The following is a 22595-nucleotide window of genomic DNA, read 5'->3' as shown; positions in this document are numbered from 1 at the left end:
ATTCTAGAACTGAAAAATACAATGAAAGTGAAGGTGTTAGTCACTCAGTCAGCCAGGCTCCTCCGTCCATGGGATTTCCCAGACAAGAATACTGGACTGCGTTGCCATTTCCGTCTCCAGGGGATCTTCCTGACCCAGGGATTCAACCTGGCTCTCCTGTATTGCAGGTAGATTCTTAACCATCTGAGCCACCAGAGAACCCCAAGTTTGAAAACAGACACATACACACACCTACACAAGTCACTGAATAGACTCAACCACAGAACAGAAAAGAGAGAAAAGAATCAGTGAGCTTGAAGACAGGCAAACAGAAACTACACAGTCTGAACAACTGAATAGATGGAAAGATAATGGTCACAGCCTCAGGAACCTATGAGATTATAACAAAAGATCTAATGTTCATGCTATCTGAGTCCCAGAAGGGAAGGGAGTTTAGAGTTGGAAAAGTATTTGAGAAAATAATGGCTGAAAAATCCCCAAATCTGGCAAAAGACATAAGCCTACAGTTTAAGAAGCTGAAAAAACCCTAAACAACATAAAATCCAAGAAACCCATGACAAAGTATACAAACTTCTAAAAATAAACACAATATCCTTAAAGCAGTGAGAGAGGAACCACCTAGATTCACCCCTAGAGTAAAACCAATTCCAGTGAAGCGGAACAATATTTTTTAAGTGCTTAAAGAAAAGAACTGCCAACCCAGAGTTCTATATCTAGTGAAAATATCCACCATGAATAAAGGGAAAGCAGGCACTCTCAGATAAAGAAAAACTAAGAGAATCTCTAGCCAGCAGACCTACCCTAAAAGAATGGTTAAAGGAAGTTCTCTAAATAGAAAAGAACACGATAAAAGAAGAAATCTCTGAATATCAGGAAGGAAGGAAGAAAGAACAATGGAAAGAGTAAAAACAAGGGTAGGGCTTCCCTAGTGGCTCAGTAGTAAAGAATCTGCCTGCCGATGCAGGAGACGTGGGTTCAATCCCTGATCCCGGAAGATCCCACATGCCCTGGAGTGACTAAGCCCATGTGTCACAACTACCAAGCCCGAGCTTTAGAGGCCCGGGGCTGAGACTACTGAGCCCACGTGCGGAAACTGCTGAGGCCCCCGCAGCCGAGAGTCTGTGCTCTGCAATGAGAAGCCACTGTGATGAGAAGCCCACACACGGCAACTACAGTAGCCCCTGCTCTCTGTAACTGGAGAAAAGCTTAATGGTTGAGGCAAAATTATCACACTGTGTGATGTGGTTCTCAATGTATGCAGAGGAAATTCTGAAGATAATTATAAAGCAGTGAGAGGATTAAAGTTTCTACTGATCACTTGAACTGGGATGTTGACAAGCAGACTGGGGGAAAGTTATGCATGTATAAAATAATACCTACTTATTTTATTTTCAGTATTTCAACTACTGAAAAAGCTGTACAAAGAGAGCCACTCAATAACACGGCAGGCACTTCAGAATGGAGTTCTTAAAAAAATGTTTTAAGTAACACACAGGAAGACAGAAAAAAGAAAATAGAGGAATGAAAAATAGAGGGAAGGAAGGGAAAAAATAAAACAGCAGACTCCAGAGGTAAGATTTCCCTCCAGGATCCACCTGCTTTGGGATGCTTGTCAGGGACTTGAGGGAGTGGCTTTTTGTATATTGCCCAAAATTTACAGCTGTTACCACTATGTTAGTTATTTGAAGAGGAGCTTATTCAGTCATTATTGGAAGCAGTGTCTTATTAATTAGTTTTAGTAATAATGCTTTCTGTTTGTGATTTGGCTTAAATTTACTAAAGTATTCTTAAGTAAATAGATTCTCCAGGCAAGAATACTGAAGTGAGTAGCCATTCCCTTCCCCAGGGGATCTTCCCAACTCAGGGATCAAACCTGGGTCTCCCACAAAGGAGGCAAATTCTTTACCAGCTGCCAGGGAAGCCCAAATAAATAGAATGAGCATGTAACTATTAAATACGTTCTATAACTCCATGATTTGGAAAATTTGACATAAATTTGCTTCATAAACTAACCTCTATTATTTTTATATAAAATAACTTCTATGATTTTGATATATTAGTCAAAATAAAATTCCAATCTTTATTTTATGTTGTCATGTATAAGAACAGCGAGAGGCAGAGCAAAAAGTATGGAACCAGATTGCAGAAGGCGGTTCATCTCTTCTTGAACACTGGTGCCACCTAGTGGTTCCTCATGGCAGTGGTTTTGTGCGGTTCCCTCGTGCTGTGAGTGAGAGGTATACTCTTAGCTGCGGTGTGTGTGCTTGTGTCTGACTCTGCAGCCCCGTGGACTGGGGCCCACCAGGCTCCTCTGTCCATGGGATTTCCTGGCAAGAATACTGGAGTGGGTGGCCATGCCCTCCTCCAGGGGATCTTCCCAACCCAGGGATTGAACCCAGTCCTCCTGCATTTCCTGTATTGCGGGCAGATTATTTACCGGTGAGCCACAGGGAAAGCCCCACCAACAGAGGAATGGATAAAGAAGATGTGATACATATAGAAAACAGAATATTACTCAACCATCAAAAAAGAGTGAAATAATGCCATTTGCCACAGCACGAAGGACCTACAGAGTGTCACACTGAGTGAAGTGAGTCAGACGGGAGGAGAAACGTTGTATGCCATCCGTCCTATGTGGGATCTGAAAAGACTCACACAAATGAACTTACAAAACAGAAACAGACCCACAGACTTCGAGAACGAGCTATGGCTGCTGGGGGGAAGGGCGGGGGAGGGGATAGTTAGGGAGCTTGGAATGGAAGTGTGCACACTGCTGTGTTTAGAATGGGTCATCGACAAGGACCTGCTGTACAGCACAGGGAGCTCTGCTCAGCGTCATACGGCAGCCCGGATGGGAAGGGGGTCTCGGGGAGAATGGACGCATGTCTATGTATGGCTGAGTCCTTTCGCTGTTCACATAAAACTATCACAGCATTGTGTGTTAATTGGCTATACCCCAACACAAAATTTAAAAGTTATTTTTTTTTAAATAAGTATACTCAGCGGGGACCAAGATAAACCCAAGAACTCCTCCATACCTGGGCTGCTATCAGTGCTCTCTGCCTCAGGGCAGGTCCCCGCCATCCACCCAGATGTGGGAGTCAGAGACCCGGCTTCACGCCTGACGCCCCATGCTCCCACACGCCCCACACTCAGCCCATGACCCACCAAGCCTCCTGAATGTCCCTCCAGCCACAGCCCTCGTCTCCACGTCTCTCAACAAGTCGCCGTCATCTCCCTCCTCTGGTGATCTCACGATGTTGCGTGGATTGGTGTAAGTGCTTTGTTGTTGTGTTGTTCAGTCGCTCAGCCGTGTCCCACTCTTTGCGACCCCATGGACTGCAGCACACCAGCCTTCCCTGTCCATCACTATCTCCCAGAGTTTGCTCAGATTCATGTCCATCGAGTTGGTGATGCTATCTAACCATCTCATCCTCTGCCGTCCCCTTCTTTTGCCTTCAATCTTTCCCAGCATCACGTTTTTTCCAATGAGTCGGCTCTTTGCATTAGGTGGCCAAAGTATTGGAGCCTCAGCATCAGTCCCTCCAATGAACACCCAGGACTGATGTCCTTTAGGATGGACTGGTTGGATCTCCTTGCAGTCCAAGGGACTCTCAACAGTCTTCTCCAACACCACAGTTCAAAAGCATCAGTTCTTTGGTGCTCAGCTTTCTTTATAGTCCAACTCTCACATCCATACACGACTACTGGAAAAACCATAGCTTTGATTAAACAGACCTTTATCAGCAAAGTGATGCCTCTGTTTTTCAATATGCTATCTAGGTTTGTCATAGGCTTTCTTCCAAGGAGCAAGCGTCTTAATTTCATGACTGCAGTCACTGTCTGCAGTGATTTTGGAGCCCAAGAAAATGAGATCTGCCACTGCTTCCACTTTTTCTCCTTCTATTTGCCATGAAATGAGGGGACCAGATGCCATGATCTTAGTTGTTTAAATGTTGAGTTTTAAGCCAGCTTTTTCACCCTCCTCTTTCACCTCCATCAAGAGCTCTTTAGCTCCTCTTCACTTTCTACCTTTAGAGTGGTATCATGTGTATATCTGAGGTTGTTGATATTTCTCCTGGCAATCTTGATTCCAACCTGTTAGTCGACCAGCCCAGCCTTTCTCATGATGTACTCTGCATATAAGTTAAATAAGCAGGGTGACAATATACAGCCTGGACATACTCCTTTCCCAATTTGGAACCAGTCTGCTGTTCCATGTCTGGTTCTAACTGTTGCTTGTTGACCGCACACAGGATTCTCAGGAGAGGTAAGGTGGTCTGGTACTCCCATCTCTCTAAGAATTTTCCACAGTTTGTTGTGATCCACACAATCAAAGGCTTTAGCACAGTCAATGAAGAAGATGTTTTTCTGGAATTCCCTTGCTTTCTCTATGATCCAATGAATGTTGGAAATTTGATCTGTGGTTCCTCTGCCTTCTCTAAGAACAGCTTGTACATCTGGAAGTTCTTGATTCATGTACTGCTGAAGCCTACCTTGAAGGACTTTGAGCATAACCTTGCTAGCACATGAAATGAGCACAATTCTGCGGTAGTCTGAACATTCTTCAGCGTTGCCCTTCTTTGGGAATGGAATGAAAAACTGACCTTTTCCAGTCCTGTGGCCACTGCTGAGTTTTCCAAATGTGCTGGCATACTGAGTGCAACACTTTAACAGCATCATCTTTTAGGATTTGAAATGGCTCAGCTGGAATTTCATCACCTTCCACTAGCTTAGCACTTAACTTCACGCTCCAGGATGTCTAGCTTTAAGTGCTTTACTTATACTAACTTACCTAGTCTTCACATTGACCCTAAGGAAGGTACACCAGAGAGAGCAAGGTAGGGTCATTTGGTCGGCATCCCACATTCAGCTGGTGGAGCCTGGGTTTAATTCCAGGCGGAATGGCTCCAGATTTCAGATTTCATTTTCTTGGAGGCGTGGACACTTGCTGCCTTTTGACCACCACATCGTGACACAGCTTCCAAATGGTCTACTGGGGTCCCTCTGGCCACCCCTCCAATCCATCTCCAGTGGGTAGCCAGAAATCACCCTCAGATGTACATCTAAGTCATGTCACTCTCTTCCAACGGCTTTCCTGTTTTTAGGACAAAGACAAAAGCTTGCGGCTTACAAGCTCTTACACAGCGTGCCCCACCTCGCCCCACCCTGCACTTCCTCTGCTCAGCCACGCCCGTGCCCCTCCCCACACCTTTCCTCTCAAGGCCCTGCCTGTGCTCCTGTTCAGTCAGGAACACACTGCCGTCTCCTTATGGTCTATTCACCCCTCAGATCTCATGGCAAGCCTCACCCCCTCGAGAGTTTAGATTATGGAAGTGAGAATTCTTTTCTAGTGTGACAAACTTCCCTCTAAGCAATGCTTTTCTTAACTCATTGATTATTTAGAAATCAGTTGCATAATTTCCAAGGATTTTTTTCCTGTTCTCTTTCTGGTTTTGGTTTCTAATTCAATTCCATGTGATCAAAACCCTACACTGCATGATTTCAAAATCTGCTCAGGACCAACTGTTTTGGTGAATGTTCCACATTCACTAAAAAGAATGCAAGTGGGGGGTGAAGTGTTTTACAAATGTTAATTAGATCCAGTTTGTTCACGGTGTTATTCTGTTCTTTCATAATCTTACTAATCTTCTCTCTGTTCTACAGTATTGTAGAGAGAAGTATTAAAGTCTGTAATTATAAGTATGGCTTTGCCCATTTCTCCCTTCAGTTTGATCCATTTCTACTGCATGTCTTTTGAAGCTCTGATGCTCTGATGCTGGGTGTACACACATTGAGGACTGTTACATCTTCTTGCTGAATGGTCCATCCTATCGTGTAATGTACCCCTTTATTCCCAATAATGTTCCTTGTTCCGAAGTATACTTTGTCTGATATTAATATCTTTTGAATGGTGTATCTTTCTCTACTCTTCAACTTTTAACCTGCCTGAATTATTATGTTTAGGGTGGTCTTTTAGTCTATAGTTGGATCTCTTTCACTCTGGTTTTCATTTGCATTTCACAGATGACTCATTATGTGCTCAGTATCTTTTTATATGCCTGTTGGCCTGTCATATTTTCTTTTTTTAAGTGCCTGCTCAAGTCTTTTGTCAATTAAAAAAAAAAAAAAAAAACCTAAGCTATCTTCTTATTTCTTGGGTATCTTTGAATCGTTACTGACCGTAGCGGATAGTGTTCAGTATTTTACATTAAGTATGATGATACTAGCTTTGCTTTAGTTTTCTCTTGTTGCCCTTCAACTCACATGACCTTTATATCTACTACTGTGGGCAAGAATCCCTTAGAAGAAATGGAGTAGTCCCCGTAGTCAAGAAAAGAGTCCAAAATGCAGTACTTGGATGCAATCTCAAAAATAACAGAATGATATTTGTTCGTTTCCAAGGCAAACCATTCAATATCACAGTAATCCAAGTCTATGCCCCAACCAGTAACGCTGAAGAAACTGAAGTTGAACGGTTCTATGAAGACCTACAAGACCTTTTAGAACTAACACCCAAACAAGATATCCTTTTCATTATAGGGGACTGGAATGCAAAAGTAGGAAGTCAAGAAACACCTGGAGTAACAGGCAAATTTGGCCTTAGAGAACAGAATGAAGCAGGGCAAAGGCTAATAGAGTTTTGCCAAGAGAACGCACTGGTCATAGCAAACACCCTCTTCCAACAACACAAGAGAAATCTCTACACATGGACATCACCAGGTGGTCAACACCGAAATCAGATTGATTATATTCTTTGCAGCTGAAGATGGAGAAGCTCTATACAGTCAGCAAAAACAAGACCAGGAGCTGACTGCGGCTTATATCATGAACTCCTTATTGCCAAATTCAGAATTAAATTGAAGAAAGTAGGAAAAACCACTAGGCCATTCAGGTATGACCTAAATCAAATCCCTTATGATTATACAGTGGAAGTGACAGATTCAAGGGATTAGATCTGATAGACAGAGTGACTGAAGAACTATGGAATGAGGTTCATGACACTGTACAGGAGGCAGGGATCAAGACCATCCCCAAGAAGAAGAAATGCAAAAAGGCAAAATGGTTGTCTCAGGAGGCATTACAAATAGCTGAGAAAAGAAAAGAAGTGAAATACAAAGGAGAAAAGGAAAGATACACCCATTTGAATGCAAAGTTCCAAAGAATAGCAAAGAGAGATGAGAAAGCCTTCCTCAGTGATCAATGCAAAGAAATAGAGGAAAACAATAGAATGGGAAAGACTAGAGATCTCTTCAAGAAAATTAGAGATAACAAGGGAACATTTCATGCAAAGATGGGCTCAATAAAGGTCAGAAATGGTATGGACCTAACAGAAGCAGAAGATATTAAGAAGAGGTGGCAAGAATACACAGGAGAACTATAAAAAAAAAATCTTCATGACCCAGATAACCATGATGGTGTGATCACTCAACTAGAACCAGACATCCTGGAATGCAATGTTAAGTGGCCTTAGGAAGCATCACTGTAAACAAAGCTAGTGGAGGGGATGGAATTCCAGTTGAGCTATTTCAAATCTAAAAGATGATGCTGTGAAAGTGTTGCACTCAATATGCCAACACATTTGGAAAACTCAGCAGTGGCTGCAGGACTGGAAAAGGTCAGTTTTCATTCCAATCCCAAAGAAAGGCAATGCCAAAGAATGTTCAAACTATCACACAATTGCACTCATTTCACACGCTAGCAAAGTAATGCTCAAAATTCTCCAAGCCAGGCTTCAACAGGACATGAACCGTGAATTTCCACGTATTCAAGCTGGATTTAGAAAAGGCAGAGGAGCCAGAAATCAAATTGCCAACATCTGCTGGATCATGGAAAAAGCAAGAGAGTTCCAGAAAAATATTTACTTCTGCTTTATTGACTATGTCAAAGCCTGTGACTGTGTGGACAACAAACTGTGGAAAATTCTTAAAGAGATGGGAATACCAGACCACCTGACCTGCCTCCTGAAAAATCTGTATGCAGGTCAAGAAGCAACAGTTAGAACTGGACATAGAACAACAGACTGGTTCCAAATCTGTATTTGGAAATGCTGTATATTGTCACCCTGCTTATTTAACTTACATGCAGAGTACATCATGAGAAATGCTGGACTGGAAGAAGCACAAGCTGGAATCAAGACTACCAGGAGAAATATCAATAACCTCAGATACGCAGATGACACCACTCTTATGGCAGAAAGTGAAGAAGAACTAAAGAACATCTTGATGAAAGTTAAAGAGGAGAGTGAAAAAGTTGGCTTAAAGCTCAACATTCAGAAAACGAAGATCATGGCATCTGGTCCCATCACTTCATGGCCAGTAGATGGGGAAACAGTGGAAACATGAGACACCTTATTTTCTTGGGCTCCAAAATCACTGCAGATGGTGACTGTAGCTACGAAATTAAAAGACCTTTGCTCCTTGGAATAAAAGCTATGACAAAGCTAGACAGCATATTAAAAAGCAGAGACATTACTTTGCCAACAAAGGTCCGTCTAGTCAAGGTTATGGTTTTTCCAGTAGTCATGTATGGATGTGAGATTTGGATTATAAAGAAGGCTTAGTGCCAAAGAATTGATGCTTTTGAACTGTGGTGTTGGAGAAGACTCTTGAGAGTCCCTTGGACTGCAAGGAGATCCAACCAGTCCATTCTAAAGGAAATCAGTCCTGAATATTCATTGACAGGACTGATGTTGAAGCTGAAACTCCAATACTTTGGCCACCTGATGTGAAGAACTGAGTCATTTGAAAAGACCTTGATGCTGGGAAAGACTGAAGGTGGGAGGATAAGGGGACGACAGAGGATAAGATGGTTGGATGGCATCACTGACTCAATGGACATGAGTTTGAGGAAGCTCTGGGAATTGGTGATGAAAAGGGAGGCCTGGTGTGCTGCAGTCCATGGGGTCGCAAAGAGTCGGACACAACTGAGCAACTGAACTGAATTGTTGCCCTTTACCAACGTGAAGTTCCCTTCTGTTCTTAATTTGATGAGAACTTTTTAAAGAATCGTAAATGGGTGTTAATGTTTGTCAAATGCTTTTTCCGCGTCTATTGAATGATCACATTTTTTTTTCTTCTTTACTTATGTTAATATGGCAAATTACAATGATCTATTCTCAAATGTTAAATACCGGCTACACAGGAGGGTACCTTTGAATTCCTGGAATAATCCCAATTAATCATGATATATTGTCCTTTTTTATGTTCCCAGGTGGTGCAGTGGTTAAGAATCCTCCTGCCAATGCAGGAGGTGCAAGAGACACATGTTCGATCCCTGGGCTGGGGAGCTCCCCTGGAGTAGGATATGGGAACCCATTCCAGTATTCTTGCCTGGAAAATCCCATGGACAGAAAAGCCTGGCAGGTACAGTCCTTGGGGTCGCTAAGAGTCTCACATGACTGAGGACGCACATGCGCCTGTACTTCAAGGGAGAGCTGCGTGCTAACAGTGCTAACCAATGTCAACAGAGGAGCAGGTAAGTTAACAGTAGTATAGATTTGAGCTGGATAATCATCAATCAGGTTCAATTCACTCACATTTTGTTTAGGATTTTAGTTCATTATATTCGTGAGGAGTACTGGTCTTGTAATTTTTCTTTTTTGTAATGTGATGTCTTATTTTGGTAGCATGTTTTTCCTGGCCTCATGAAACACGACGGGAAGCATTCCCTCTTCATCTGTTCTCTGGAAGGGTTTGTGTACTAGTGGTATTATTTCTTCCTTAAATGTTCAGCGGAAACCACCAGTGAAACCATCTGGGTTCTGGAGTTTCCTCAACTGGAAGAGTTTTCATTTCAGTTTTAATATCTTTAACAGGGGTTATTCAAATTGTTCTAGTTCTTCTTAGGTCAGTTTCATTAAATCGTGGTTTTTGAAGAATTCCTCTGTTTAGTGATTTTATCAAATCTATTGCCATGAAATTATTTATAATATCACCCTTCTCTTCTTTCAGGCTTCCCAGGTAACACTAGTGGTAAAGAACCCACTTGCCAATGCAGGAGACACAAGGGACATGGGTTTGATCCCTGGGTGGGTAAGATCCCCTGGAGGAAGGCATGGCAACCTGCTTCAGTGTTCTTGCTTGGAGAATCCCATGGACAGAAGGGTCTGGCGGGCTGCAGTCCATGAGCTGGCCACGCCGTGCTCCTTTAACACTGTAAGACTTCTCACTGCCCCTCCTCACCACCTCACCTCCAGGGTGGGACACACAGTTTTGAGGGCCTTCACCAGCTGTGGAGCCCTTTGCCTTGCAAAGCAATAAAAGCTACTCTTTTCTACTTCACCCAAAACTCTGTCTCCATGTTTCTGTTGGGCACTAGTGAACAGAGGCTGAGTTTTGGCAACAATCATTTGTTTTCTTTCTTTCTCTCTTTTTAAAATTTATTTTTTAAAATTATTTTACTTATTTTTGGCCCCACTAAGGCATGTGGGATCCTGGCTCCCCAACTAGAGATCAAACCTCTGCCCCCCACCATTGGAAGGTGAAGCCTTAATCAATGGACCACCAGGGAAGTCTCTCTTTTTAAAATTTCTTGATCAGTCTCACTAGGCATCTCTCAATTTTATTAATCTTGTTAAAGAATAAACTTTGCCTTTTCTGACTTTCTCTTTTGCTTTCTATTTCATTCGTTTCTTGTCTTTACTAGCTCCTCCATTCTACTTTCTTCAGGTTTCATTCACTCTTCTTTTCTAGACTCTTGAGTTCCAGCTTAGGTCACTGATTTAAAATCTTTCTTCTTGCCTAGTATATTCAGTCATAAATTTCCATCTCAGCACTGTTTTAGCTGTATCTCCTAAACAAATCAATTAACTAAGAGTCATTCAAATCCTTTGGTTGGTAGTAGGTGGAAAATACTCTCTTAGGAATGAGAGAGGAAGGGGTGGAAAAGGACGCAAGGCAACTCTGCCAGGTGATGGCAGTGCCCCGCAGGTTGACGGGAATGTCGGTTACACAGGTGTGTACACCTGTCAGAAACGCAATGCTCAGCCCTCCCTGCTGGTCCAGTGGTTAAGAATCCACCTGCCACTACAGGGGACATGACTTTGATCCCTGCTGCAGGAAGACTCTACGTGCTGCAGAGCAGCTGAGCCAGAGGGCCACAACCACGGAGCCCTTGGGCTCTAGAGCCCACGCTCTGCAACAGGAGAAGCCGCTGCAAGGAGAAGCCTGCGCACCGCAGCTGGAGAGCAGCCCCCGCTCCCACAGCTAGAGAAAGCCCACGCAGCAACGAAGGCCCAGCACAGCCATAAATGAATCAGCGTTTTAAAACGCAATACTCTATACTCAAAACCTGAAGTGTACATAGTACTAGGAGGCAGGCATCAGTACCTTTTTGTAAGCGAAAAACCTATGGCTCACGCGAGCTAACTGTGATATACAAATGTCGTACATTTAGCCAGTGAGAGAGTCTGGAGTTAATAGACCTGTATCATCAGAACCCTTGCCGTTTGCATGCTACCATACAATATCTGGGGCTTCCCCGGTAGCTCAGATGATAAAGAATCCACCTACAGTGCAGGAGACCTGGGTCTGATCCTGAGTTGGGAAGATCCCCTGGAGAAAGCAATGGCAACCCACTCTAATATTCTTGCCTGGGAAATCCCAAGAACAGAGGAGCCTGGCAGGCTACAGTCCATGAGGTCGCAAAGAGTTAGACACAGCTGAGCGACTAACACTAACACTATACATTATTTTATCTAGATACTTATACACACACAGAGAGATTGAGAGAGAGAGAAAGAGACAGACAGATCCTATGCAGCATGCGTTTAATAGGTGGTTGGGAGGGAGGGGGGTTTGGAGGAGAATGGGTACATGTATATGCGTGGCTGAGTCCTTTCTCTGTTCATCTGAAACCATCACAACATTGTTAATCAGCTATATTCCACTACAAAATGTTTTTGGTGTTTAAAAAAAATTAAATTAAAAAAATGCATGTGGCGGGAACTAGTTGGACTCCCCAGCAAGCTCACCTCACTGCCGTCAAACAGACAGAGGCGCACGTGTCTGCTCAGAACTTGGATGCTCACCCCTGGAAGAGGAATCATCTTGCAGCTCCAGAGAGTCAGAATCAAGGAGACACGGCTCGGTCTTGACCTGATCTGCAAGAACAATCAGTTACGAGGAAGGTCTGCTTGTATGACTTATGAGACAAATTCACTTTCCAAGCACCTTGAAGAGTAACCATACTTACAGAGCCGGTTTTTGCATCCCACATCAGATCTCTGAAGGCCAGTTGGGAAGGTGTGAGCTCTGGCTGTAAGAAGTAACTTGCTCGGAATTGATTCCCTGCAAAAATAATTTTTCCTTTATATTCTTACAAAGAATGAACGAAATTCAAAACCCCAAATCCATGATGTTACGGTTCACACTTAGGAAACAGACGTCGAAAATACCATGCATACTGTTTGCTAGAAACTTGCTTCCTAAGACAGACATACCAACAGAGATAAGAACAACAGGAGGAAACGAAAAGATGGAAGCACATAAGAGCTGATCTTAAGCAGCTTTAGGAAAGACCTTAAAGACTCTCAGGCTGGTAACATGCCCCCTAATGAAGATGACCCATTCAAATATTTTTGTAAAATGCAGAAAATATGTAACCACTTTTTGGACATTCTAGAAAAAGTGTATCATCATTAATTTTACTTCTTTACATAAAAGTATTTTAATGCTGTTTTTCCATAATTTAGTCATGAATACTTATTACAAAATCTATTCCGCAGAGAGTCCCTTAACAGCAAGGAGATCAAACCAGTCCATCCTAAAGGAAATCAACCCTGAATATTCATTGGAAGAACTGATGCTGAAGCTGAATCCCCAGTACATTGGCCAACTGACACGAAGAGCTGATTCACTGAAAAAGACCCTGATGCTGGGAAAGATTGAAGGCAAGAGGAGGGAGTGACAGAGGATGAGATGGTTGGATAGCATTACCCACCGACTCAATGGAAATAAATCTGAGCAAATTCCAGGAGATAGTGAAGGACAGGAGAGCCTTGGCATGCTGTAGTCCAGGGGGTTGCAAAGAGTCAGACATGACTTAGTAGCCAAACAACAACAACAAATCTGCTAGGAACTGGAAACACAAACATGAATCAGAGAAATACATCCCCTGCCCCCATGAGCTTACAGCTCAGTGGGCGAAAATAATTAAGAAAAATAAGGAGACAAAAGACTAAATAAAATAATTATAAGCTGACTTAGACCTACAAAGGGTACTGACATGGACGAGAGCGGGAGAACCTACAAGGAAGGTGTCTCTGGGAAGGTGGCGTTTTATCCTGAGACAGAAGCATGAGAAGGAGGTGGGTGTTTAGGGGTTGCTGAGAAGAGCCTCCCAACAGAGGAGCCTCAAAGCAGTCCCTACATAGATAACAACTCAGAGAATCCAGGTGAGCCTCTCCCCAAAATCGCTGCTCTTTAAAATGAGCTAAGACTCCAAACTCCCGATGCGGGGAGTCTGCATTCAATCCCTGGTCAGGGAACTAGACCCTGCATGCTGCTACTTGAACGTCTCACGTGTCGAAACGAAAAAGATCTTGCATGTTGTAATGAAGATCAAAGATCCTATATGCTGCTACTAAGACATGGTACAGCCAAATAAATGAATAAATATTTAAAAATAAAATAAAACGAGCTTATGAACAAATGGTGCCAAGTACAGGGCAATCCAAGAAGGAGTAAGAAAACAGAAACAGCGAGGAGAGGTAACTCTCGGGAAAAGTCTTGATGTGAAGAAAAGCAGAGAAAGGGAGGCCTCAGCTGGCGTGTGACGGGGCTGAGGGGGCTGGTGCTAGGACTACTATGAGGCAACGAGCCGGCGGGGCAGGGGACAGCAGCACAGCAAAGGGGTGGGCGCCGAGAGCCCTGCTCCCGAAATAAATGAAAGTGGGCTTGGCGTCTGGCAGGATCAGGGCTCCCTCCTCCTGTCACAGGCAAGACGAGGGGCAAGATGAGCGTCCAAGAGACGTGAGATCCAACATCTTTATCAACAACCTTCTCTGGCTGTGCCAGCAAAGTTAGATGTAAACCATGACGGCTTCACTGAAAGTCTGTGCTGGCTGATGGGCACCTGGTACCTTCCTCCAGGAGCTGGAAGAGCGTGGAAGGCCTGAACCCGGCAGGAATCGCTCCCATCGCGGTCAGCACGTCGACGGTGTTTATCTGCTGAAGAGAGTAAAACAAAATTAACTTCCTTGCTTTTGTTCAGGTTTTCTCACCTCTAGAATACTCTCTTTATCACTATAGCAGCTACAACTCCCCAAACAAAAATACAAATGTCCAGACTTTAATGGAAGAATACAGCAGTTTAGCCCCCAATTATGAGAAGATGCTATCGCTGATACCTGGCCTTTCCCAAGGATGGCCTTTCCCAAGCCCCATGCAGCTCTCCAGGCACCGAGCTCTGCACTTTAGACCGGCTGCTTCTGCGTGGTCCCTGTCAAAACGGCCTGTCCTGCCCCACCAGGGAGTGTGCCATGTCACAGATGAGCTGACACCATAAACTGACGTGCACTGAAGACTGAATGGCTTTGCGTGTGTGTGTGTAACATACACAGACGTGCACGTGCACCCATGTCCATAAACAATAAATACAGTAAAAATCCCACAAAGGATGCATTTACTAAACGGTTAGTGGTGATTACTTACGGAAGGAGTGGAGTTTCATTTCATTATGTAACTTTTTAAATGATAGGATTATGGGTAGTTTCTTACTTTTTTGAGCTTTTTGGAATTTTTACATGTTACAAAACTAAAATTTAACAATTGTCTTTACCCAAATGACAGAAAATTCAAGCAGACTCAAAGTGAGACATTTCCAAGCCCTCAAATCTACTCTTCTGAACAGAAAAGACCTAATGGGAAATGTGACTCGGAGTACAGACTTACTAAACCAGAGGTACGTTTTAATGTCCTGTGCATTCCAGGCCCTGTACCCGCTTAAGACCCAATGCTTTCATTTAAAGTTGTTTTGAATCTGAACTCTAATCAGAACTATTAGGTAACAAAATGAGATGTTATTAATAAGATGAAGTGAAGTTATTAATAAGATGAAGTCGCTCGGTTGTGTCCAACTCTTTATCACCCTATGGACTGTAGCCCACCAGGCTCCTCCGTCCATGGGATTCTCCAGGCAAGAATACTGGAGTGGGTTGCCATGCCCTTCTCCAGAGGATCATCCCAACCCAGGGATAGAACACACGTCTCCTACATTGCAGGCAGATTACCACTGAGCCACAGGGAAGCCCCATTATTAATAAGACAGGAGATACCAACCTCTGAGATGGCCTTCCGTACAGCACTCCAGTGAGAATCGGTTCTAGGGAGACAGGGTAGCTAGGTGAGTGCACGGAAAGTTTATGCGTGTTCACTCAATCAGAGAACTTCATTAATCAAAGAACAGGGTACATCATTGTATCTTCTGACAATCTAACACTGCCTACATGAAACTAGGATAATATCACCTGCTAAAAGCAACCACAAAGGTAAAGCTGTGATGACCTTAAGCAGATGGTGATGAGAAAAGCCCCCAACTATAAGTTGTCTCCATTTCAAGAAATTCTTCTAGTATTTATAACAGTAAAGATGAACAAATACAACATTTCCTGAACCTACTTTTAGGTCCCCTCGCACCAATTTACCTTTGCTTGACTTCGGCTCCGTCCACTGTTCCATCCCCTACCTCTGTATCTTCTTCACTGTCTCCTTCACTGGATTCTTGACCTCCTTCTTTATTATAGGGCTGAAAAATAATATGAAGTGCCTTTTACCTAATGGGAAAATCAACCAATAAATGTACTTTCAGAAAGATGTGAGTGTAGGTAGGGGTTTAGTATATGACAGACATGTCAAAAATCAGTGGATAAAAGCTCAAATAACGATGTCATTATTCGAAAAAAGTACAAGGATAAAGGTAGAGAACAAGTTTAATCAGCCTGAGTGCCAGATGGAACTGACTCAAATGTAAAAAAAGAAGAAAAGATATAAATAAAAGAACTACGGAAGTGTTAGAAGAAAATAATCTTGAGATGGGGGAATCCTTTCCACTCATGATAGCAAAACCAAAACTCATAAATGGAACACTGACAGATTTAACTACCTAAAAGTAAATCTGGTTGAAAGTCAACAAAGACAATATCTGCCTCAAGTTTCCAAGGCTTAATATCCTTATTATTAAGATAATACAAAAACTCTTCCATAGCAATACAATTTTCAAAAACCCCTTTGAAAAATGAATTAAAAAGGCAATTTTCAAAGAATAAATAGAAATAGAAATAAATAAAGCAAATGAAATGACACTCAACCTCACTAGCAATACAATAAATGCAAGCAAAAAACAACGAGCCCCTCTTTTTTTGGGCATCACTTTGGCAAAAGACTGGTGCCAACCATCAGTGGCAAGTGTGCAGACAGACAAACACTCTCAGCTGCTGGGCACGGGAGTCCAAGTAAGAATAACTCTCCTAATTTGCAAAATGGCAAACTCGACCAAAATACCAAGGCTCGTGCCTTTCAGCAGCGATGAGCATCTAGGAATTTATTTAAGGGGAATAATGGGACAAGGTTGTGTGCAAACTGATCACAACGCAGGTTCTTCTTTTCCAAGAGTCCCTGATTATAGCAATGAATCATGCTAAAAGGGGCTTCCCAGGTGGCTCAGTGGTAAAGAATCCTCCTGCCAATGCAGGGGAGACGTGGGTTCGATCCCTGGGTAGGCAAGATCCCCTGGAGAAGGAAATGGCAACCCACTCCAGTATCCTTGCCTGGGAAAGCCCACAGATGGGGAGCTTGATAGGTTACAGTCCATGGAGTTGCAACAATTCGGACATAACTGAGCATGCACGCAACCTAAGAAAACTACATTTTCCAAGCCCTCCTCACAGCTAGGTGTTGTCAAGAAACTGAATGCTGGTCCAGGAGATATAATTGGAAGCTTTTTGTGTAACTTCCAGGAAACCTTCTTACAAGACTGCAGCTCTTGCCTTTCAACTTCTTCCTCACTTTTCTTCTCTCTCTGCTTGGAATTGTTAAAAGACATAGCTGCCAACCTAGAGATGACAACCCTAGGGAGAGCTGATGGCACCTAACCATAGAGTAAAATATTGCTTTTGCTGTTGTTTAATCGCTGTCATGTCAAGAGTGTTTTGCTACGCTATGGACTGTAGCCCACCCAGCTCCTCTGTCCATGGGATTTTCCAGGTAAGAAAATCCCATGGACAGAGTGAGTGGCCATTTCCTTCTCCAGGGAGTCTTCCCGACCCAGGGATCGAACCTGTGTCTCCTGCATTGGCCGGGGGATTCTTTACCACTAGGCCACCAGGGAAGCCCCAAGTAAAATATGAGGTAGGGCCTTGCCATGCCTTGACTGCCCATCTCCACACTTTCTCCACACACAAGAGAAATGTGCATCTACCTTATTTGGGCCACGATTTCGGAGATCTTTAGCTCGTAACGGAAGTTAACCCAAGCTCCCATGAATGTCACTTCTAGGTATGGATTGCTGCTCCTGCTTTGCTCAGTTGCGTCTAACTCTGCGACCTCATGAAGGAGCCTGCCAGGCTCCTCTGTCCAAGCAATTTTAAAATTGCTTTTTAAATTTTATTTACTGCTTGATTCATTGATTGACTGAATTTTGGCTGTGCTGTATCTTCATTGTGAGCGGGGGTTAATCTCTACTTGCAGTGTGTGGGCTCCTCACTGGTGGGTTCTCTCATTGCAGAGCACGGGCACTCAGTAAGTTCGGTTTTCAGGTTCATGAGTGTGGGTTAAGTAGTTGTGGTATACTTTACATATAAGTTATATATAACTTAAATATAAGTTGAGGCTTAGCTTGAACCTGCATCCCCTACATTGGTAGGCTGACTCTTAACCACTGGACCACCAGGGAAGTCCCCAAAGTGGGGCAGTCTTGCAGGACTGCGCCCTTATCTTGTGGGGTCTATGCTAAGTCCAGGAGTTAGTGCTAGAATTGAACTGCACTGTTGGACACCTGGTTGGCTTCAAAGAAACAGTGTGAAAAACAACATGTATTTGGTGTCAAAAAAAACCCTCACACAGCTAGTGTCAGAAGTGGTATGAGGAAAAACAAGATGTCTCAGCGTGGTTACTAGAAAATTTTAAATTACATTTGTGGTTTGCATTATACTTCTACTGAACAGCACTGATCTATATTTACTGGACAGCAAATGACCATGCCATATTATGAAATATGAAAGAACTGGGCAATCAACATGCTTATATACTATGTTCACATCTTAGTAAAGGATCATGTATTTGTGGAAGGTAAGACAAAGTTAACTGCAGTTTTCTTTCACAATAAAAAATAAATGTCTATTCATTTTTATGATCAACACGAACCCACAGAGCATCTTCACCGTGCGACGACATTCTAGAGCTCACCTGCATGAGGGCAGAACACTATAATCACTGTTTAGTCACTAAGTCGTGTCCGACTCTTGGTGACCCCATGGACTGTAGCCCGCCAGGCTCCTCTGTCCATGGGGTTTCCCAGGCAAGGACACTGGAGTGAGTTGCCATTTCCTTCTTTAAGGAATCTTCCCAACCCAAGGATCAAACCCATGTCTTCTGCATTGGCAGGCAGATTCTTTTACCACTGAGCCACCAGGGAAGCCCCAAATTTTTCTCATGCTCTAATCCTCTAAAATTGAAGCAAATTGTATATCTTAAGTCATTTACTAGCCAATTGATCAAAGAATACAACTTAGTGTTTTGTTATAAATGAAAAAAAAAAAAAAGTCTTAAAGGAGAAAAAGGAAAGAATAAACAAAAAAGACTAACCTCCAAGTAGGTTTTAGGAATAAGGCCTTCGTTTCCTTTGGCGTTCTTAGCCATCCACCAACCATCAGAGTTTTTTTTTATTATACAGAGAATTTCCCCTTTCTTAAGGCAAAATAAAAGTAAAAATGTTTTAATTAGAATTTACCCCTAAGCTCAGAATTATCAACATTAAAACTATTTGTATTTTCAAAACCAGAGGAACATCTACTCGTTTTTTTCTCCTTACCATTTTACTAGCAGGTAACTTTGATAACAGAATTTTACGACTACTGCTTGTAAATGGTAATTATCACCTATTTTATTTAAACAGACTGAGTCTTTAAAAAGTGAGTATCAGGACTCTGTAATCCAGATGTACAGGTAGCCTTCTTGCTCTGTTAGGTATGCAAATTTATCCTTAGGTTTGCTTCCGGTTTGTTTCTGCTTACTTTAAATGTCAGGTCTCCCACTTGCTGAGCCGTAAAATCTCCAAGAGCAATGTATTCTCCACTCGTGGCCTCTGGCTGAGATTCACCTTCCTGTTTCTCTTCCTCTTCCTCTTCTGTTTCTTCGTCCTCACCCCCACTTTCTTCACTTTCTTCTTCGTCGTCGTCTTCTTCCTCATCTTCTTCATCAGAGTTCTCCTCTTCCTCTCTTTCAGCAAGTGCCCCAGTTCTGCAGAAAATAATTGATGAGGATCAGTAGAAGTAACGCAGAAGAACAGATCAAGTATAACTTCTACATACAGCAGAACTGGCCCATATCTATAACAGGCAAATTAAAAAAATAAATAAAGGGCAAGTACAACTAACAGTTTTACCATCTAGCGAAGAATACGTGACCTGAGAGTAATGAAGGAGTTAAAATATCTGAGGAATGTATTGACATGGTGGAGCAAGTGCTGGTCTTGAGGCCAGGAGACTTGAATTTAAGTCCTGGATTCATCCATTCAGCAAATGCTGCTTGAGCGTTATTGCACAGTGGTTAGAGCATGGATTCTGAGATGAAGTTCTGGTTCTGTCTCCTCTTCGCTGATTGGTCTTAGGTACATTTCTTTTAGATTCTCCATTTCTCATTGGTGAAGTAGAGATAATAACAGAACCTGCTTCATAAGGTCCTCATGAAGACTAGAGGAGTTACAGACTTGCCAAGTGTTTACAACGGTGTCTGACCACAGCAAGTTCTCAACAAAAGTTGGCAGTGACGATACTCATGACGTCACCTGTCAGTTTCCATGTCAGACACAGTAGAAACAAAGGTAAATCAGACAATCCTCTGTCCTCCAGGAGAACAATGAGGCAATCTAGCAGATGGATACTTACAAGATAGTTCAACAGATACTGCAGTAGAGGTAAACACAGCGTGCTAAGGAAATACACAAGATGGGCACCCAACCAAGACTGCACGGGTGGAGATCAGGAAAGGCTCAGAATTAGGACTTGATGGATGAGCTGAAATTAATCAGGTAAAGGGCGGGGTGGGTAAAGAGGTAGGGAAAAGAGTGGAGGAAGAAGGCTGGAAAAGAGGGAACCTCAGGTAGCTCATGAATGGTAGGAAGAGGTCTGGGAGAAATGAGCAAGAGATGAGGTGGAAAAGAGATGAGCAAAATGCAGCCCATGTGAGCTTTATCTTGAAGGTGCTCCCTAAAAATGAAGGCAGGGAAGGGTGTGATCTGACCTGCTCTGAGAAAGATGATCACGCTCCATGGAGACTGAAAGAAAGGCTAAACACAAAGATGGTTATTAAAAGTGAGGTATGAAATAGTATAAACTAAGGAAGCCTGAAGCTCAGCTTCTCTGTGTATCCGTGCCAAATGGAATCCTGGAGACAGAGTTTTGGGCGAAGTAGAAAAGGACAGGGTTTCCCAGGTGGCACCAGTGGTAAAGAACCCACCCGCTTGCCAGTACAGGAGACATAGGAGACTTGGGTTCAATCCCTGGGTCAGGAAGATCCCTTGGAGGAGGGCATGGCAACCACTCCAGTATTCTTGCCTGGAGAATTCCATGGACAGAGAAGCCTGGTGGGATACAGTTCGTGGGGTCTCAAAGAGTCTGGACAAGACGGACACAATGGACAGGAGAGTGACTAACAATACTTTGAAGCAAATAGACAGTGCTAACCATAAAACTAGCCAAATGACTCTTTTTTATTATGCTAATACAGTAAATTTCAATTACTGATTTTTTCAATGTTAATCTAATCTTGCAGGGACTTGCCTGATGTTCCCAATGCAGGGTGCTGAGGTTTGATCCCAGTTGGGGGAACTATTAATAGATATCACATGCTGCACTAAGAGCACACCACAGGGAAGATCAGAGCTCCCTGAGTGCTGTAATAAGCCCCAACACAGCCAAATGAGTAAAAGTAAACACTGAATTAACCTTGCATTCTAGAATGAATCCCACTTAGTTGTGATGTGGGCTTCCCTGGTGGCTCAGAGGTTAAAGCGTCTGCCTGCAATGTGGGAGACCAGGGTTCAATCCCTGGGTCGGGAAGATCCCCTGGAGAAGGAAATGGCAACCCACTCCGGTATTCTTGCCTGGAGAATCCCATGGACAGAGGAGCCTGGTGGGCTACAGTCCACGGGGTCGCAGAGAGTTGGACACGCCTGAGTGACTTTTCTTTCACTTTTAGTCATGATGTATTGTCATTTTTATGTGCCCTGGGTTTTATTTGCTAACACTTTATATTGAGTTTGTGCATTTGTTCATATGGCTTTCTATTTATAATATTTTTATCATGTCTTGATGTTGAGCTTCCCTGGTGGCTCAGATGGTAAAAAATCTGCCTGTGATGCGGGAGACCCAGATTCGATCCCCGGGTCAGGAAGATCTCCTGGAGAAAGGAATTGCTACCCACTCCAGTATTCTTGCCTAGGAAATCCCATGGACAGAGAAGCCTGATGGGCTACTGTCCAAGGGGTCACAAAGAGTTGGACACAACTGAGCAACTGACACTTTCACTTTTCATAACGCTCATAAAATGATTTGGAAATGTTTCTTTTTCTAGTCTCTGGAAAGATTTCATAATACTTGTGCTACGTCTTACTCAATCATTGCAGAAGTTTGTGTCAGTGAAACAATCTGAGGATTTATTCTGTGGAAAGGGTTTTAATTATACATTCAACTTCTTTAGTAGACATTTCGGTAGGATTATTAAGATTTTCTATTCATCTTCTGTCAATTTGAGTATATTTTATTTTTCAAGGAACTTATTTCATCTGTATTTTCAAATTTATTGGCATAAAGTTTTTCATAGCATCTTCACAGTATCTTTCAAATTTCTGTCGGCTCTGAGTGGTTAGTTTTCATCCTTGTTTTTTGCTAGTGTTTTCCCTCTTTCTCTTTTCTTGATCAGTCTTGCTAGGAATTTACTCATTTAATTACTTTTTCTAAAGAACTAACTTTTCACTTATTGATTTTATCTACTATATGTCAGTTTATTATCCAGTTTTCTCTCTTATTTTTAGTATTTCCTTATTTCTATTTTCCTTGGGTTTCATTTGCTGTTCTTTTTCTGGCTTCTTCAGTTGGAAACTTTAGTAGATGATTTTCAACTTTTCTTCTTTTCTAACTGTTGCACTGAGAGCCATGAATTCCCCTCTAAGCGCTGCTCTAGCGGCAGCCCACAACTGCATTTTGATTATCATTCAAAATATTTAGCTGTCCACTGTAATATTTTTTTTGATCTTTATGTTATATAGAAGTATGTGATTCTTTTTAAATTATCTATTTATTTGGCTGTACTGGGTCTTAGTTTAGGCACATGGAGTACTTTGTCATGCTACACAGGACCTTTTGTTGAGGCACATGG

General features: G+C 42.7%; 1 protein-coding gene across 4 annotated transcripts in view; it reads right to left on the bottom strand.

Moving 5' to 3' along the window:
• NPHP1 (nephrocystin 1) overlaps positions 1-22595 on the bottom strand; it is a 69155-nt gene that overhangs the window by 29296 nt on the left and 17264 nt on the right. For 2 of the 4 annotated variants that reach the window (XM_019969625.2, XM_070798179.1), the window contains exons 5-11: positions 19232-19457; positions 18804-18905; positions 15647-15747; positions 15282-15324; positions 14084-14171; positions 12196-12290; positions 11975-12103 (exon numbers count right to left, since the gene is read on the bottom strand). In XM_019969625.2, the coding sequence (XP_019825184.2) occupies positions 11975-12103; positions 12196-12290; positions 14084-14171; positions 15282-15324; positions 15647-15747; positions 18804-18905; positions 19232-19457 (784 nt within the window). The remainder of the gene's footprint in view (positions 1-11974; positions 12104-12195; positions 12291-14083; positions 14172-15281; positions 15325-15646; positions 15748-18803; positions 18906-19231; positions 19458-22595) is intronic. The other 2 variants (XM_070798178.1, XM_019969623.2) reach the window with 2 other exon arrangements.

This window comes from Bos indicus, chromosome 11 (assembly GCF_029378745.1).
Source record: "Bos indicus isolate NIAB-ARS_2022 breed Sahiwal x Tharparkar chromosome 11, NIAB-ARS_B.indTharparkar_mat_pri_1.0, whole genome shotgun sequence".
NCBI classification, from domain to species: domain Eukaryota; kingdom Metazoa; phylum Chordata; class Mammalia; order Artiodactyla; family Bovidae; genus Bos; species Bos indicus.
Note: the sequence above shows the minus strand (reverse complement) of the source record. Positions and strands in the feature narration are given on the sequence as shown.